Source organism: Salvia hispanica, chromosome 2 (assembly GCF_023119035.1).
Source record: "Salvia hispanica cultivar TCC Black 2014 chromosome 2, UniMelb_Shisp_WGS_1.0, whole genome shotgun sequence".
Lineage (NCBI taxonomy): Eukaryota > Viridiplantae > Streptophyta > Magnoliopsida > Lamiales > Lamiaceae > Salvia > Salvia hispanica.
This window is the reverse complement of record NC_062966.1, coordinates 16,365,807-16,385,050: the sequence shown is the minus strand read 5'-3', so window position 1 is coordinate 16,385,050 and position 19,244 is coordinate 16,365,807. Positions and strand designations below refer to the sequence as shown.

At 36.7% G+C, this 19,244-nt stretch overlaps 2 protein-coding genes and 1 pseudogene across 4 annotated transcripts; 1 reads left to right on the top strand and 2 right to left on the bottom strand.

The window, feature by feature from the left end:
* Nucleotides 1-897: 897 nt before the first annotated feature.
* On the bottom strand, nt 898-2,444 carry LOC125203981 (protein RGF1 INDUCIBLE TRANSCRIPTION FACTOR 1-like). Its single transcript, XM_048102516.1, has 4 exons — nt 2,294-2,444; nt 1,911-2,108; nt 1,604-1,834; nt 898-1,492 (listed from the first exon to the last, which is right to left on the bottom strand). The coding sequence occupies exons 1-4, from the start codon at nt 2,294-2,296 to the stop codon at nt 1,259-1,261; spliced, it is 666 nt and encodes a 221-aa protein (XP_047958473.1). The 5' UTR covers nt 2,297-2,444; the 3' UTR covers nt 898-1,258.
* Nucleotides 2,445-8,385: 5,941 nt separating this feature from the next.
* LOC125204035 lies at nt 8,386-9,110 on the top strand (annotated as a pseudogene).
* Nucleotides 9,111-9,565: 455 nt separating this feature from the next.
* On the bottom strand, nt 9,566-17,413 carry LOC125204034 (dentin sialophosphoprotein-like). 3 transcript variants are annotated; one of them, XM_048102574.1, is made up of 12 exons: nt 16,900-17,413; nt 16,412-16,489; nt 15,106-15,906; nt 14,470-14,555; nt 13,927-14,390; nt 13,259-13,759; nt 12,495-13,173; nt 12,156-12,386; nt 11,932-12,056; nt 11,060-11,412; nt 10,286-10,720; nt 9,566-10,195 (listed from the first exon to the last, which is right to left on the bottom strand). In XM_048102574.1, the coding sequence occupies exons 1-12, from the start codon at nt 16,966-16,968 to the stop codon at nt 9,740-9,742; spliced, it is 4,278 nt and encodes a 1,425-aa protein (XP_047958531.1). In that variant the 5' UTR covers nt 16,969-17,413; the 3' UTR covers nt 9,566-9,739. The 3 variants fall into 3 exon arrangements, with proteins under 3 accessions (XP_047958531.1, XP_047958532.1, XP_047958533.1); XM_048102575.1 differs by having other exon boundaries at nt 9,566-10,159; XM_048102576.1 differs by lacking the exon at nt 16,900-17,413 and having other exon boundaries at nt 16,397-16,489.
* Between the last annotated feature and the right edge of the window lie 1,831 nt (nt 17,414-19,244).

The window sequence follows — 19,244 nt, the reverse complement described above, 5'->3', positions numbered from 1 at the left end:
ATTCGGCGTTGCCATTGTACTTAAAACTTTCATTTTCTATAGCTTCGGCTTGGGCCCATTTACTCGCATCAATTATATTCATTGGGTCTAATCCACTATAACTTTCATTTTCTATCCAACTTAATTATTTCAGCCTTAATCATGGTTAAATTAATGAAAACCATCGAATCGACGTCTGAGTTTGCTTGTCTTTTTTTATAAAGAATTGTTTTCGACTTGGCCCGATCGATAAAATATTATTGAAATAAATTCTTATTGCTATACATGGTCATAACTTAGGTTATGGTTGATACTGCGACACGTAACTCAAACAAAATAACATTTAGATGTATATCGCTACTGCTTGATTTGATTGATTGATATACTTATTCGCCTAATTATTAATGTGTTTCATATTGAAGTTTGGCATACCGCCCATCCCTTTATACGATTCTTTATCATAGAAACTTAATTTTTCATACATTTATTTTTCAGCTTCATTCTTCTTCGGTATCATGTCTCAAAAGCCGATAAATGTGAATAATATCGAAAATATAATACTACTACTTTTTTTTAAAGAAGAGAATAAATTGGAGGTATGAACATGAATATATATTGGGTAATATGGTTGGCCCGTGAAGAATAAATTATTGAAATAAATGGGCATCTTTCATTATAAAATATGTCATTGATGTAATCATGTTAGTTCCCCATTGACAAAAAATACTTCTCAATTAAGTGGAAACAACAATGGCAACGCCACTGATAAATATTAATTCTTGTTTTGGTGGCTGCCCCTTTATTCTCGTCAAAAGTTGCTCATTATTTTCCTCACCCAAAATAAATAAAAATTCAACCATATGAAACAAGAATCATCAACTCAAATTTCCAATTTCTTGGCCCCATTATTATCTCTTGTAAAATCAAAAAGCAAGGTGTGAATATGTTCATAGTGGAAGCAAAATCGTGCTCCATTTGTCAGAACTATCGAATTACAAGTACATGCTAATACATTAAGTGATATATACACATAGTATTTCGGTAATTCGATCACAAATTGAGGATTAGAATGATGTGCTCCCTCTAGCCCTTTATTCATTTTACACAACATATGATGCTAATTTTTCGAATTTTATTTTTTACTTTTTTATTTTTTTTTCACAATGCAACACTACACTGCAAATAAACATACCACACTATGCAGTTTTGGTGTTCCAGCATCGGCTTCCATTGCCACAGCTCAGTTTGCTGGAACCACAACACCATCATCATTACCTTTTCAATATCCTAGTAGAAGCCCGCCGGTGGGAGCTCGGCGAGGAACGCCCTTCCGCCGCTTCGCCGCCGCGGTCTGAGGCGGCGTCGACGGAGTAAATCCCTGCACCTTGCTTCTAACAACTTGTTTACGGATGCTGGCGGCGTTCACCGACTCCAACGACTCGTCCGAGTCGGAGGCGCCACCTTCATCCGTCCTCATCTTCTCCTTATCGAAATTCTTCGATGTTCCGACGATCTGCAGCCATTGCGGAGATAAAATGAGTACCAAATTCAGAGGATTTGAAATTTTGATCCGATCAACAGAATTTTATATTTGAAACTGAATTTCGAATTCGTGAATTCAGACCTTGCAGCCAATGGAGCAGAAATCGAAGGAATCGAGGAGGCTGCGATCGCAGACGCAGCAGGTGTTGGTGGCGGCGCCTTTGCCGGGGCGTGGCTGAGGCTGAGGGCGGCGGCGCTGATTCAGGAACACAATTTTGGCGCTGTTGATAATGTAGGTTTGAACCCCTGCTATGTCCAGGTACTTTTGAATCTCCCCCACTCTAATCACATCGTGGTATGACGATCTCCGTATCTGCAGATAAAACCCTATCTCGTTAAATTGATCGATTCTAGCTCAAAATTGAATGATCGGAGGCAAAAATTCTGACCTGAATATGGCGGTGATCCTTGTGAAAATTGAGGCAAAGTGAGCAAATCGGTCCGTCGATGCAATCCAAGCAGAACATGTTGCACTCGCTCTTGTGCGCCGCCGCCGCGTGCACCTTGCATTGGCCAAAGAAGCTGCTCTGGAGCAGCGGCCGCAGCCACGGCGGCCATTTGCTGCCGTCGTCGTCTTCTACATCGCCCTGAAATCACGATCGGAGATTAAAAAAAGCGATTCAATTCGTCGATTAAAAAGTGTCGATCGATCAGGAAAAACACACACACACAGAGTCAATCAAACTCAAAACACAATCAGTGTAAATGCATGAATACTGTTGCATTCGAGAACATATTGGTGGTAATTGATGCAGAGAGTTGTATTCCTAACCATTGATTGCAGGTGCAGAAATAGTGGAGTTTTGATGAAATTGAGAATGGGAGAGGAAATGTATGTGGGCAGAGTTTTTTATTGAATAGAAGAAAGGGAAAGGCGATGAACTTTCAGCTATAGACTCTGAGGCAATGGGAAAAGCCAAAACGTTTCCCTTTTTTCTATCCCCGATTTATGACGCTCTATAATTCCAACCAATTTTATTTTTCTATTTTCTTGCATGACTAATGCCTAATCTTTTAATCTTATTAATTTATTATAGTACTACTTGTTACTTTTAATTGGAATCGCTTTGCCCCCTAAATTTGACTAACACCTCCATAAATTTGCACAAATTTTAATACTACTGCCTCAATGTAATCGTTTTTTTTTTTTGAAAGCATGTAACATGTTTAATAGAATGGATTTACGTCATCTTGGTATGATGAAAAATAATGAAGTAACGATTTATTCGAATATTGTGAAGAATAATTACAGCATGAGGTATCTGGTTCTGGTAGAAGATTGAAAGGTTGTAATAATAGCGAAGTTCAAGTGACAAAGTAGTTCAAATTAATGTTCATTAAATTAAGCTAAATGGCCAAATTTATAAAGTAATACTTATATTTTATTTTACCTATTTTCTACATCACCTAATGTGACATCGACTTTAGCGGATATTCACATGCCTGAGTGGGCAAGTTAACCTTGCATACATAATGCAATCAAATCTCATAAATTTTGTTAATATTTCAGATATATTGATTGGCAAAGTTTACGGATATATTCATTGAACCTTTTTCATAAACTTAGTTACGAACTTTTATGAAATGGAAATGAAGTTTTAAGCATAGAAAAAACTAGATGAATTTCAAGTAATTACAAAAAATATATTACTGGTAAAGCATGAGTGATAATGCTACGAGCCGACCTAACCTACTTGATTTGACAAAAATATGGTAAACCTGTTTTTAGTAGAAATTTCATAATTCAAGCATAACTATGTTTCAATCCTAAAACAGTAATTTGTCTTCTCAGTACATTTTAATCTAAGTCTGCTTAAATTAAGGATAACTGTGTTTCACTCCAAATCCCGTAATTTGTCGTCACAGATGACATTTCACTTTGAAATTGATGGGATTGTCTGTGGTTTGGTGACTATTTGTTGTACCACTATTAAAAAGCACATCCATAAATTTGAAATTGCAGCTATTCTATTCATTTTTATTATGAAAATGCTACTACATGCACTTAATATATATGTGTATTTGTGTAATATCCTTGAATGAATTAATTCTATGACTAATTTATCCTTCAACTAAATCGGTAGCTAAAACATGATAGGAGGCGTTTTTATCATTTACGCAAATATTTTAGTAAACAAACATTACTTTGATAGGATATGATGTGAGTAAGTGAGAAAAGTAATTTTGATGGTTGAGGCTAAAGGTTTCGGGTTTGAGTCCACCGTGGCGTAACCTTTAAATTTCAATTCATTTGCCTATAAATAAAAGTCAGAAAGGTAATTTAATTATCAAACAATAACAAATAGTAGTAATATTTTATGAATGCAAAATTTGAATTCCGTTCAATAAATAATAATAATAATAATAATAATAATAACAATAATAATAATAACAATAATAATAATAATAATAATAATAATAATAATAATAATAATAATAATAATAATAATAATATGATTAAATTTGAATTTGATGCCTCCAATAAAAATGGGAGATGAAATTGGGATTTGAAGTAGATGGGTTAGCGAATGGAGTTCGAGATGAGTGGACAAAACTGAATATGCCAATTGCCGACGTTGCTATCTTTGTAACTAGTAGGAGTACTATTAAACAATGGGTTGGACCTCAATAAATCCACTATTATCACCAAACAATTTTCATATTTATGTGGGCTGGACCTCAATAAACTTGGTATGCCTAATGTTTATTCTACATGTTTACAATGTCATGATAACATTTTATATCATTTAGTATAAATTATTTAAGCCTTATTTTTGTCATGTTATATCTTATTGTATGCATCATTTTATTTTAGGATAAATTGTAAAAAAAATTATAAAATTTAGTCAAATTTTAATCAATTTTGGAACTTTGAAAATTTCGCAAGTGTCTCAAAGTTCATGATTTTGGATAAATTATGTATGGTTTGGCAAAACGACATACCATGCGAACAAAACGCTCGGCTACTTATACGACGTCGTTTAGTATATTATTCAATTGTGTCTTTGATTTACACATGTGATAAATTCAGAAATGTAGAATGATGACTTTTTTTGTCATGAGACAACTGAGAAAGATATCAAAGTTAGAATATAATTGGTCATTTTTCAAAGTTATGGGATCAACCAGAATTTGATCAAATTTTGTATTTTTTTTTAATCTACACCTTATTTTATGATAAAGATATACCTATGTCCCAAAAAGTTTGTCAAATATTTCCATTTCCCTTAGTCCTACAACGTTTGTCACATTTCACTTTTACTATATTTGGCACTGGACCTCACATTCTACTAACTAATTCTCACTTATGTTTTCTTACAAAAATTGTGTACTACTTAAAAGTAGGAATATCTATTTCACTAACTTTTCGAATCACTTTAATTACATTTCTTAAAACTCGCACTAGATCAATATATGACAAATTTTACATGGTGAAGGGAATGAAACATTTAATTTATCTTACTTTACTACTTTGTTTATTTTCTTTTTTATTTGTTACTGTGTTATTATTTTATTATATTCAATATAATTTTAAAATTTGTGTTCAATAGAAACTATTGAAATAATGTAGGGCGATATAGTATGGTGTGTTCGGTTTACAAGATTGTATCTCGGGATTAAATAGTAGTGTGTTTGGTTCATAAGATTCAATCTTATAATTTAATCCTAGATAGATAATCATGAGATAATTGGTCATAGCTAGCCATATCCAACTAAAATAATCTAACAACTCAATCTTAAATTATACTCCCTTCATCTAAAAAATAGAGCAATTTGTGTATGTCACGAGTTTTAATGTAGAATTGGTAAAGTAAGAGAGAAGGGAAAAAAGTAAGAGAGAAAGAGAAAAAGTAAGTGAAAAGTAGTGTTAGTGGAATGATGTGTATGATTATAATTTGTTGAAAACTTTCATTAAATGAATGTACTTTATTTTTCGTGGACGACCAAAAATAGTAATTATGCTCTATTTTTTGTGGACCGACGAAGTATATTGGTGGTATTATTTTTATTTGGGAAACCGATGCCACCTACTAATTATTGTTTAAGAAATATGAAGAGTAAGAGTGAGAGAACTGGACCACATGGAGAGAACAAATGGGTCAAGTGACAAGTCTCCAAGCCTTCATATCATTCGATCTTCATCATATTTATCATATACTATCAAATTAAATATTCTAACTAGAGTTTGTAGGTGAACAATCATAACTATGTTTAGTCGGTTATACCCATTTGTTTTAATGACATGAGATCCCTGTTATTATAAATTAAATTAATTTGCTTGCGATGCAGTTCAGTTGATAATGGAGGGACAGATCTTGCTGCAATAAGCCTGGGTTCAAATTTCCCACTGTTGTCATGTAGTTATTTCCATCTCTCAAACAAGTGTGAGACCAGTGGGTTAAGGCTTCCCACTTAACGAGCTACTACGTATCCTGATCGAACCCCCTCACATAATGTCGGGTCAGAGTGTGGGGGCCATCAAGACGACGAAATCGTTTTTTTTTTTTTTTGCAATAAATTAAACTAATTTAACCTTGCACGTGAAAAGATTTACTTCAGGATTTGGGAATATCTAAACAATTTTGTGTTTCGGAAACATTCGTAGTAAGGAAGGAAAAAGCAAGATAGAGATATGGTTCTAGGCTTCTACCTATGTTTATTTGCTTCATTTGATCATTAAGTTCAAGAAAATGAGACAAGGGCCGTCCAAGGTCGAGAATAAATCCCTACTCGTAGGGGTGGGAATACGCGTACCCATGGGTACCCGACCCGAAAAAACCGGGTATCCAAACCTAAAAATCATATAAAATACTTACCCGATATCCGACCCAATATATTTTCGGCTATTTCAATACCCACTCTGGTGTCCAAACCCGACGAATCGGGTACTCAAATAAATAACTATAAAATTTAAATTGATATTATAATAATATAAATACAAAATATATTTGAATAGATAATATCTTTAATATTGCTTTATCGTACAAAACTACAAAATGGGTCGCATTTATTTTAAAGTGCACTGTTATTTTTGTTTTAAGGAAATTGATTATGCAATATGTAAATGTACAATATTACACATCGAATCAAATATAGAAACAATCAAGAATATAATTCGAAAGACAAAAACCAATTGGATATTAAAAAATAGTCTAAATAATAAATAGGTATTAAAAAATAGTCTAAATAATAAATCGGGTGTTCGGGTAATACCCGATACCCGATCGGATTACCCAATACCCGAATTATCTTAAATTTCATTACTCAATCCCATACATAATCCCATAAAATTGGGTATGGGATTCGGGTAAACCCAATACCCGATATCCGTATTCCCACCCCTACCTACTCGCATAAGTAACCATCAAACCGATTGGTTATTGAATAACTTAAAGCATACATTCATATTCATACATATAAAATATTATGATATGAATAATTTTATCTTTTTACATTCTATCTATATAATAATTTGAGTACTACTCCCTTTGTTCCCTCATATGGAATCGATCAATTTAACGAGATAGGATTTTAAATTGGAAATTTGAGTACTATCTTATTAATCAATAATGCCATAAATCGTGGTGTGTAAGTTGTTCAAACGGTAAAGAGGTTAATGCCTGAGGTTCGAGTCCTTCGTGGCACGACCTTTAAATTTAAAGTTATTTAACCATTACAAAAATAAAAATAAAAATAAAAATAACAATAATGCCATAAAATATTTTATTGGCGTTATTTTATTTTTGGTCCAAAAACACTCTCTCAATATATTGTTATGAATGAAACGTGCACGTGTAAGGGTTATGGGCTCAAGATAAAACATAATCTTGGATCCAAACAAAAGAGGAACAACAAAAGAACATATCTTCTTATGCATATTCGTAAGATGTGTTCATATTTGCATTGGACTTCTTGCATCGGAATTATAACCGGATAGACTCGATTGATTTCAGCTTGCAACCAATGGCAGAATCGTCTTCAATAAATAAATTATACACAGTTATATGACACGTTTAAATAAAAGTACAAATAAAAACAAAATCAAATTTTATAATCTATTTTGTCCTTAATAACTTTGCCATTAAATTTAATTTAATTTCGAACTATTTCTAAAATAGGGTCCGCTAGCATCCTAGAAGTAGCATCAACAAAACAAACAAATCGACACGTCACATTATTTTGTACTACTAATACTGCGTTGATAACAAGAATTGTACCAAGAGAGCGTGTATAAACCATAATCATCATTTTGATATGTCCAATGAGACATGCACAGTCACCTCTTAGACATTCTTTCATTACAATTTTTTAGTCTTGTATTTTCTTTATGTTTTGTTCAAGACATATTAATTTTTTTCAATACGGTCTTAGTAACTTTTTTACTTTAAGACAGTTTTTAATTTTATTTAACATTCAAATAGACACTAAGCGATTCAAATTTCACGATATAATACTTTCCCTGTTTCAAGATTGAATCAATTCTATGAAGCAAGAATTTTAAAAATTAATATTTAAATATTAAAATAAAGAGGTAAAAAGTATGAAAAAAAATGAAGTATAAATACAAATTAGTACTCCCTTCGTTCCATAGTAATAGGGGCATTTTTCCATTTCTGTTCGTTGCATAGTAATAGAGTCATTTCCCTTTTTAGTAAAAGTCAACACATTTTTTCACACCTACTTTACTCTCTCTTACTTTTTTCTATCTTCATCTCTCTACCTTTTTTATTTTCCACTTTATTCTCTCTTTACTTAACTCACCTAACACAATTTTTCTTAATCTCCGTGCCGAAAAGTTTTGCCTCCATTACTATGGAACGGAGGGAGTAGTATATTACATAGCGTGTGAGCCCCACACAGATACGTACATACACACATTCCGTATTACAGAAATATAGTATACGCCACGGATACGTACACACAAAAACACAGGATTATGTGCCTATGTGGAGTGTGGAGTATATATATAGAGCAGCGGAGCATGATTTTAATGGTGAATTGCCGTATCATACTAATTCTCAAGAGAATCTCACGTCACATCCAAATAAATTGAAAGAGAAATTCTGAATGGGAGTGCCGACGTTGATATTCACCTACGGCACTCTGAAGCAGGGCTTCTCCAACCACGCCCTCCGCCCGCACTCTGCACCCCCTCCCCCTCGTCTGCGGGCCCTACGGCGTCGCCAGAGACGGTGGAGGCGTATAATTGCTACACGGAAAAAGCGGCCAAGGGATACGTGAAGCGCATGGATCGGCCTCAGCATCTTACTTTTCTCGACCAAATTGCCCTCTTTCTTTCCTCTTCCGCTTCCAATCCCTCACTCCGATTTCTTTCATTCTTTAACAATGTATGGAGTAATCATTATGTAAAGAAACAGAAATCAATCATCTGCTATTCTACCCAAACGCAAAATGTCAAATATGCCATCAATATGATTTAGGAGTTCCGATGATGAAATGTGTGGAATCAATTAGAGAATAGAATAGTATATTCTGAGTTGGAAAAGTGGGACTCATGTTTAAAGTTATAAAGTGTAAATTCCTACATGAACTTCGAAATTATATGCTAGAGGAAACTTTTCTTTCAACTTTTTGTTACTTCTAACATATCCTTTAGTCCTTAAGGAGTACTACACAAATTTCGTACTCCTTAGTAGTGGATGATGGCCTTGTCGAATGGAGTTCAGCCAGCCGCTCATTGCCGATGACAACCCCTGGCTGCAAATTTACAAAAACAAATGGTTGCAATCTCTCTCGTCCGCAACAGACTATAAGGACTGATCTTACATCAAGTTTAGGGACTTGTGAAGATATTACTATTAAAGTTTTGAGAACCACATTTGATGTAAATTTCAAACTTTAGGCCCCAAATCTAAAGTTAATCTGGATTTCGAAACAGCTCTTAACATACCATCACTTGACAATTTTCATTAAATGAACCAAGTGCGGAGTTGAAGCCTAAATTGTAAAGAAAACTAAATAACTTTAGTTTATGGCACTAAAGCCTTCATCAAAATGCAAAAGTGGATAAAAAGCAATCTGCTGAGAGAAAAAAATTTCATATCACAAAGAGTCATGAGGCTACTATACTCTACTTATATACAACCAGCCGTTTAGGACTGCTGGAGTTGCAAACTGAAGAGAAGGGAAAATACCTAGCAAAATTATAGATTAATCCTGTCTGTACCAATCAGCATTATGATTTTCCCAACACTATCTAATTGTCTCTCAATTTTCCAAATAGAAACCTTGAAGAGGTATTCACATGTTTCCTCTGAGACATGAGCTGCGGCTCACTTTTGGCCTCCACCTCCTTCTCTGGGAAGGGAAAAGACAGAGAAAGGGAAAGGGACGCTGATACATCCTCCTCGGCCTTCTTCTTCCTCGCCTCTTCCAGAATACGTTCATGATCTATTTTACTAAGAAATAGCGGCTCAATGCCCAAACTCTGTGGTTTTCTTTCGGCCCCTAAAGCAAGCTCTAGATTCGGTGCTTTGTCACTCAGCCCATCATCATCCAGTAGATGTGTTTTCCAGGGATTGGGTGGCTGTGATTGCACAGGGAAGAAGAACTTTTCACCATGCCCATGTTCATAGTATTTAGGGATAGACCCAAGATCAGATTCACCATATTGACTCTGCAGTGCATATGAGACCGTAGGAACATGATTTACCTATGACACAAAACCATCACCAATACAAGTCTAAGATAAAACTATATTGCCATGTATACATATAGTAAGTGTTCGTCTGTGTGTACTTACTTTTTCAAGTGTTCTGACAGTTTCATTGTGCATATTATCATTTCCGAGCGACACATAACCAGTTCCAGAAGAAAGATTATGATTCCCTGAAGATGACGGTCCAGGAAGCACCGGTTTTTTATGGCTAAAGAGCCATTTGTCGGGCTCCACATTTAGGTCTGTAATGCGCCTGTCATCCTCCATGGGCAGTTCTGCATCTCTTGATAGATCTATAGCATCCATTCTTACCTTTAACTCATCTAGATGACCTGTTTTCTCCAATATAACTCCTTCACATGTGCGGTCCTTAGGCGTGCTAGCCACTGATTCGCAGGAATCATGTAGTGAATATGGATTGTCAAGTGGAGTTTTAGTTTCCATTAGCGTTTGGTCCCTTCCAGCTTCAGGGCCCGGCACAGCAACAGGGGGGCAGCACCCTGAACTGATGGCATTTTCCTGTTGGAAATAATATAAATGCCAGCAGAATAAAGCTTAGTAAACATTAGCCAAGCAAAAAAACAAAGTCAAAACCTTTCACTACCATGAACAATCAAAGAGCAGAAAAAATAGGCTAAGTTAGACTACAGCACAAACCAAGGAAAGACAATGTCTGAAGCCAGAAAAAGAAAACTTCGGAACTTAAAAAGGGAACAAGAGGAAGGAAAATGTGTATTAAGGTGGGTGGGTGCATAATGCTACATCAGACAACTATGAAGTCTGCCACAGTATGATCATTTAATAGTTTTCAATCTAGCCCAGCTGCATGATATCAATTGTTCTAAAAATGGACAGTACCTGATAAGAACCCCACCCTCCACATTGCTTTGGACCATCACCTTTTGCTGTAGATGACGAACTAGAATTTAGCCCATGTCCAAGCTGATCCGGAAAAGATATATCCATACCAACATCTCTTTTAACAACACTAGGTACTCCCTGTAACTCTTCTGAAGCAGGCACTTTAAGCCCAGGATGTCTATCCTGGCTTGCATTATCAGAGATAGGCGTGAGTGAGCATCTATTTTCAGGCAAAGACATTATTGGCGGAGGAATATCTCGAGGTGCAATTGTGGATTCAGGCATTTGCTGCGGGCTAGGTTCTTTCTTTCCTCTGAAAACACCCCAAAGGAAGAATAACATATTCCACCCTGCATGTAAATGAAGAAAAAATAAATTGTACTGTGGCTTGCAACATCACTCACATAACAGTAGAAGCACGAGTCAGTGACTATTACATTCAATGTACTATGGCATAAACATCTAACCAGGTTTCTAATATCACAACTTTATGTTAAATAACACTAAAGGACAACCCATAGCATTGGTGTAAGCCAGCATCATTGTAGTTCACATTGTCTGGTTGACACTTAACACAGGCACATCTGACCAATCCAGTCTTAAGAACTTCCAAGTCACACCATATTAGAAGTGCTCAATCATTACAGAGGGAACTCCCTGAATGAGAAATGTGATATCATAAAGATGTATCAATTATGACAAAACGTATGAGATCATTTCACCTTACATCAAAATCAATGTTTAATACAAGGGCAATCAAACACAGGCACAGGAAAAGGAAAGGTCATATTACAATGTATGAGCAGGTGTTTCACTTGTACTGCAAAAGTGCAAATTGAGAAGAAAAAAGAGACAGTTTCTCCACTTACGTTGCAATTTAACAGGAAGCTGATTAGAAGGAAATATGAGGAGCTCAACACCGTTGATATTTCCTCTCAGAGCAAGGTCATTCTTCATCATATTATCCAGTAAAACTTTGTAAATTTTCTCATAACTGTACCATTAAAGAGGCAAACTTTTAGATATAAAAGGCAATACCAATCAAACTAATATGAGATTATTTGCAAGTGTAAGGTAAACAAAAAGATATTACCTCTGAAGATCTTTAGCGAAAAAGAAAAGGGCTATATTATCGTCTCCAACACCATTTTTCTGAAACTGGGCAGGCCAGGTGCTTGTGCGAGGAACTTCATAGAGTATAATTCTGTTATTAAATTTGTTTACAGCTTCAGCAACTTTAGGCGAAGCGCAAGTAGATAGATGAGCTTGGATTCCATCCCACAAATCAAATGTTTGACTACTTCGACAAATCTCAAAACTTCCCCTGCACATACAGAGCACACAGCTCTCAGGATGATGGAGAATATGAAACTACCGAAGCTCTTCTGGAGGTAAACAATCAAAATAAAATTAGTGAGAGATAAGTGCATACTGCCAGATATATTCATGCTCAGGGATTGCTATGGATTTCAACAAGAGAGGCATTACTGCTGGAACATGACTGAGTGCATCCCTCGAGGAAATGCCAACATGGACACCATCTCGAACTCCAGAAGAAGCACCCTCCATACGAAGCAGCAAGGGCTGCTTTATGCAATTGGGAGTTTCCTCTTTAAGAGGGTCAGAAGTAAATTTCCGAGTTATTGGAGGCCACTCAGCTAGCTCCGCGTCAGAAGATAGCTTTCTACTTTTGGCACTTGACATGTGGTCTATATGAGAAGCTACAGGAGCCAACATTGGAGCAGATGACAGATCAGATTGACCAGAAGCTCTATGTTTCCTGTAGACTCCTGGTTTCCTCAGAACAGCAGCTTCAATTGCAGCTTTCAGGTTGTCACTTTCATCTCTTGAAGACCTTATAGATGGTGGGCCCAAGCGGCTTCCAGAATATTCCCTAGGTCGGTCAGTGGAATTTGCTAAATCCTTAGACTGAACCAATCCATCAGATACACCTTCACTAGCACTAATAGACAACTTTTCAGAAACATCACGTGAGGCAGGATCCTGCTTCAAGCTAGTATGATTATATTTTTGTTCAGTATTATTAGCTCCATTGGCTGATGAAACCACAGGAATACTATGGCCATGTTTAGATGGTCTCTTAAATTCACCTGGTTATACAAATATAAAAAAATCATGAAGTAACTATATAAGTAGTATCAGAAACCAGCTGAGAAAGCTGAAATCTAACTCTACCTGTAGTACTGGGTAAATCTCCATTCCTTCGAGATGCAAGACTAAATGACCTCGATAATGCTGTTGATTTACCATCAGTTTGTACTGGCTTCACTTCCTGGTGATTGGTTGGGGAGGCAAGTGAAGATGATTCTGCCCTGAAGGATGGTCTTTTATCAATGCGTGATGTCGAACTCATGGAAGCACCCATCACTGAATTATTTGATGGATGTTCTGTTCTGAATGAGCGCTGCCTTTCAAATGCACTCCTTTCTTTTGTATTTTTAACGTCATGGGTGTTAGATGATCTAGGAGATAACATCTTTATTTTTGATTCAGATCGATTGGAATTTGTAGATCTAAATGACATAGATTTGCCTACAGATCTGACAACATCCTCTTTAAGATGAAAAGAACTATGTTCCTTAGCTGATTTCTGCCTCTGAATAACAACTTGATCTACGAGCTTGGTCTTTGGTTTTGAATTCAGAGAATGGAAAGAATTAGATTTTGATAAATTACCTGCAAGAACGGAAAGAAATTGTCAATAATCTAGGACTATGAACTGAGATGATTGCCCGTGGAAACCAAGTCATGAAAGACTAACTTAACATGGTCAGATTACACTTCCACTCCATGGCCAACTTAGTAAGACAAAGAAGAAGGCTTGGCCAAATACGCATTGTTACCTCGTAAATTGAGCCCTCGTGCATCTACAGAAGGCTTGGCCAATTCTGTAACATCATTAGCTGGGATTGTGTCTAAAGTAGAACGATTTGGAGACCGTAGTCTGACCTTGTCTAAGTTCTTTAAAGAACTCATGCGAGAAAGAACAGCTTGTTTGGAATTGGACGTCTTTGGCGACCTAACTGTCAACTCAAGGGCAGGCTTTTTGGCAATAGAAGAAACTTCAGCATCTTCGTCATCTCGAAGCCTTTTAGAAGGATTTTTTGTTGAACTTTTTGTTCTGCGTCCCTCAACATCAGAGTTATTTAAATTTTCACTTACTCGACCTGACGAATTATTTTTCTCATTTTCATACACATTTCCAATCTTTTCTTGCTTTCCTTTTCCTGCCAGCTCCAGTGTATTGCATTCTTCACAAAGCCATTCACCTTCAGGGAGTTTCTCCAGCATTTCCCGCATACAATACCTGGAAAACAAGAATGATTTCAAATGCACAATTTTGCAAAATCACATGGTTAAAATCTCTTAAGAATCCAAATACTTACGTGTGTTCTGCTCCATCACTGCACCAAGAGCATATAGCAAGCAAATCCTCCCTCCCCGCATCCCCACAGATATCACAGACTTTCACCTATTCATCAGAAAAAAATTAACAGACACATGTATGAAAAGACGTAATTACATGAGGAAATTGTATATGGTGCAATATCTTGCTTATAAACAACTCAAATCTTCAACAGTCTTCATATATGCATATACCAGTAGAAAAATAGCAGAAGCATCTTGTCGACATTAAGTGATACTTAACTTTTTCAAAATAAAAGGAACAATAGCAATATTAGGACCAGATTTTAATCATCAAGTGCTTCGAATTATCTAAAGTCTATTTGGAAAATTAAGGTCTAGAAATGGTCATCAGAAAAATAACCATGTAAATGAACACAAGTGCTAGTCCACCCCATATATATTTAGTTTCGTGATCTCCAGGCTTCATGAACTCAAAAGGGGGTGTCAGTCCATAATGAGTCATGCTTGTACAAACTATAGGTCTATCAGAGAGATCCCAGAAATATGAACATTTTTGTTGTTCCATATATATGGGTAGAATTAATACCATCAAAACATGATGATTGGCCACATTATCAAACTATATGAAACAGGACTGTATACCACTTTCTTACATCTTGTTCCACCATATCCGAGTCATCACTCTCATCAGCAGGTTGAGGGTCAATCTCCATGTCATTATTCTTCTCTGTGGGGTTCAAAATCATTTTTGGAGGATCACAACAAACATCATCAGAAGCCACACCATTAGGTGATGATGAATTTAAATGCTCAGTTGAACCCTTCAACGGCTCTACTTTAGTATCTGAAGGTCTATCATCCTTTACGTTTACTGGGTTTTCTTCATGTGGTAAGTTCTTACCATTGGAAGCTTCAGAGGTATTCCGAACCTTCTGTATGTCAGTAGCATCATCAGTGCTTTTTGTAAGATTAATTCCTACTGTGCCTGAATTTTGTGAATATGTCCCAGTTTGTGAGCTACTAGGTGACATCTTCCTAAAAATTTCTCCGCTGTTCTGCTTATTACACTTATTCCCACTATCTTCCGTATCAGATTTTCTATTCAACAGTTCGTCAGTTCCACTGACACATGACAAGCAATCATCATGACCTTCTGGAGATCTCCGGCCATCGGATGCATTGGAAGTCCTTGAAGAAGCCTTGCCTGCTGCATTTTCAGAAAAGGAATCAGCAGTTGAATCCATGCCTCCAACAGTGTTCAGTATGCTTAATTGCCCAGTTTCAGTATTCCCAGCACAGGTTTCTCCACCATGCTCATTGTTTGATTTCAGTAGAGCCTTATTAATATGAAAGCAGGAAGAGCAAGGAGCAGAGCACACGTTGCAAGACCTAGGCTTCCCTAAATGGTCCTTTGAGCTTCTACTGGAGCAATGGCTGCTATTTTCAGATGTCACCTGGCAAATTAACAGATCAATAAACTGAGTTAACTTTGGAGTATAATTTAAGCCGGAACAATTGCGTGCTGGAAGCATCGGAGGAGAAAGTAGGATCAAAATGCAGTGCACAGCTGACATCTTGCACATTTATTGGTTCAACTGCTAGCATGAAGTATATAGATGCACCATTGTCATCAACATCAAATGAAAAAAGAATTATGAAACATCTAAAGTATTTTATCAGCACTGAGAGAGAGATCCAGAAGATGTGTAACCGCACATGCCAAATGAGAAAAAACAAGTATTCTTCGAATAACATTCAAAGAGCTCTAATTCTCATCACAAACCTTCAAAAGCTTAATAAGATGAGCCATCTTAGACCATCACAGTAATAAAAAATAAAAAAGATGAGCACTCTATGATAATTTAAGGCAACTATGAAGAGGAAGAGCAAGACAGAAGTGCAAAAGAGGCAAATGCAACAGGACATGATGCAAAAAGTGTTTACCGGATATTATCTCACCATATTGGTCAGTGAGTCACAATTTGCTTCATCACTTGGTCCTTGCATCCTAAGGTTTCCTCTCAATACTGGGGTAATCTGACGAACACATAAAAATACAATAATGAAAACTAAAGGTCCAACCGCTAGCACAGAGAAAATAACACAACCAGAGCATATATATTTACATAATACACCAAAGACTCCGTCAGCACAACTACACTTAAGTGGCGTAACAGGTTCTATACACTTGTCAAATTATAACTATTCCAGGTAAGGCATGCATTCGTGTGTAGAGATAAATCCAGTGCCCAAAAATCTGCAAGTTCATCGCATATCTCATTTAAATCAAACAATCGAATGAATCAAAACTGAAACTTGAGACAACCACAGCAATGAGCGTGCCAGAGATTTGCAAAATAAGTAATTAAAAAAAAGGAAATCAAAATGTGAGGAATCAAGTGAACCCTAAAAGGTTAGGTTTCAAAAAGGACATCAAAAAAACATGCCTGCGGCTGAGATAGAGTGGGAGTGACATCGCATATGTCTTGGAGAGTCCGCTGCCTCCGATTTCTCATCGGCGGGTTGCCCCCGGTCGATCAAGCATTAATTATCCAAGCAATTATCGAAATCGGGGAAAGCTCAAGCGATAATAAACTAGGCCAAATTCAGAAAATGGAAATTGTTTGCCTCTGTGTTACTGTGTGATGATTAATTGATTAATAGCTGAAATTGGATTGGAATTAGAGAGCTTGGAGTGGATATATCGAAAATCATTCACTGGAATTCACATATATAATTAAAAGATCTGGAAAAAATCCCCAATACAGAAACTTGTGGGATTTGCTGCAGCGAGAATGTTTGCCGGAAATCAGAAGGAAATATATGAGGAGAGTTTACTACTGAAGGCATGTATCGGCTTTTGATGGTTTTGGCAGTGTTGCCGAGTTTCAACAATTTCTTCCCCTCTCTCTCCCAAAAATATTTCTCTCTCTGCGAGAAAATACAGATTACACAATCTGCCCTTATATTTCCACCTCTCTTTCTCCTCCTCTTACTCTATATATATACTATATATAAAATAAATTAAAACTCTCGTATATAATTTATTATACATGTCGACCTATACATACATCCGTATATCGTACGTATATATTGAGATGATAATTGTGGGCAGCTAATATATTCTGGAAAATGATACGCGGATTGAATTAGAAGCAAAATTAATCTGATTTGGTTTGATAAATGGAATATATTCTTTCATGTATATTTCGAAGATTCTTTTACTTAAAATGAACAGTAGTATAGGTATTAAATTTATATAGGAGTTTATATTTTCTTCAAGGCTATGGGCAATAGCATTTAATTAATATGTCCTATTTTCTTTACTAGAATTCCATAGCCGTAAGAATGGGTAAAGGTTATCGTGTCAACAGCAAGATTGCGTGACTAACGCAGCCCATCGCCTCTCACACGTGCAAATTGTGTGGCACGTGATCCATCAGCCCACCCTACCCTGCACTATTACGAATATACCCATTAACCGCATTCACACTATTCATCAGCCAATTGGCTTTTAGAGCATCCCAACGCAGTCTTAGCTGAGAATTATGATCACCCCGTTAGCACGGCAGCGTGTCTACACAAGGTTGCGCTCCTGCCGTAGGAGCAGGCGTGCCTTAGCTAAGATTTGTGCTCTTTCGGTGGGCGGATGCACAGGACAGGCGGCGATCGCCCCCGTGATTCGGTGTCAATTTAATTCGTTCAAATACATTTTTTTAATTCTGAAAAAAAAATTTAAATTTAATACAAAAAAAAAACTCCAAAAAATTGAGTCGTTTATGACCTTTTAAAAAAAAAAATTGTTTTTTATCTCCAAATCATCTATAAATACTCTCATTCATCACTCATTTTTTACATCAAACTATCTCTCACTCATACTTCTCCCATATTTCTTCGTACAATTCTCCAAATGGATCTGAATGATCTAGGCCGATTGATTGCGGAAGCGGAGCAAGAAGAACAAGCATAATATCAATAATATTATGTCGCTGCCGCTGACGCCACCCCCTTCATCTGCAACCGAAAAAAACTCGTAGCTATTCACTCGTGATCATGAGGGAACCAATGAAAGGCTCGTGAACGACTATTTTTGTGACGAGCCACGGTTCCCAAATGATTACTTCCAGTGTTGTTTCTGCATGTCAAAACGCTTGTTTATGTGTATTTCTAACACATTGTCCGCCCGTGATCCATACTTCCAAACACAGCGAGACGTAACCGGTCGGGTAAGTCTCTCGCCTCTGCAGAAGTGTACTTGCGCCATCCGACAACTTGCTATCTGGAAATCACCAGATATTTTCGACGAGTATTTGCATGTGGGGAAGTCCGGTGGAATCGACTGCGTAAAAAAATGTCTGAGCCAACGTTTGCACTACATTCGGTGATGAATCCTTTAGGCACCCAACACTAAAGATTGTCGGCAGCTGCTTCATCTTCACGAAGCACACCGCTGATTTCCCGGCATGCTTGGCAGCATTGACTGTATGCATTGGAAGTACAAAAATTGTCTGGTATGTTGGAGGGGGGCACACGTAAGCGGCCACAAAGGCAACGGCCCGATACACATCCTAAAAGCAGTCGCCGACTTCCACCTATGGATTTGGCATGCATATTTTGGTACGGCCAGATCCAACGACTTGAACGTGCTCTACTCTTCCCCCCTCTTCAAAGATGTTTTAGATGGTTTAACACCAGCGATTGACTTCACGGCCAACGACTGTCAATACCACCTGGTGTACTATCTACATTTTGTTTGTTATTTCCCATGGCAGATCAATCATCATATCCAACC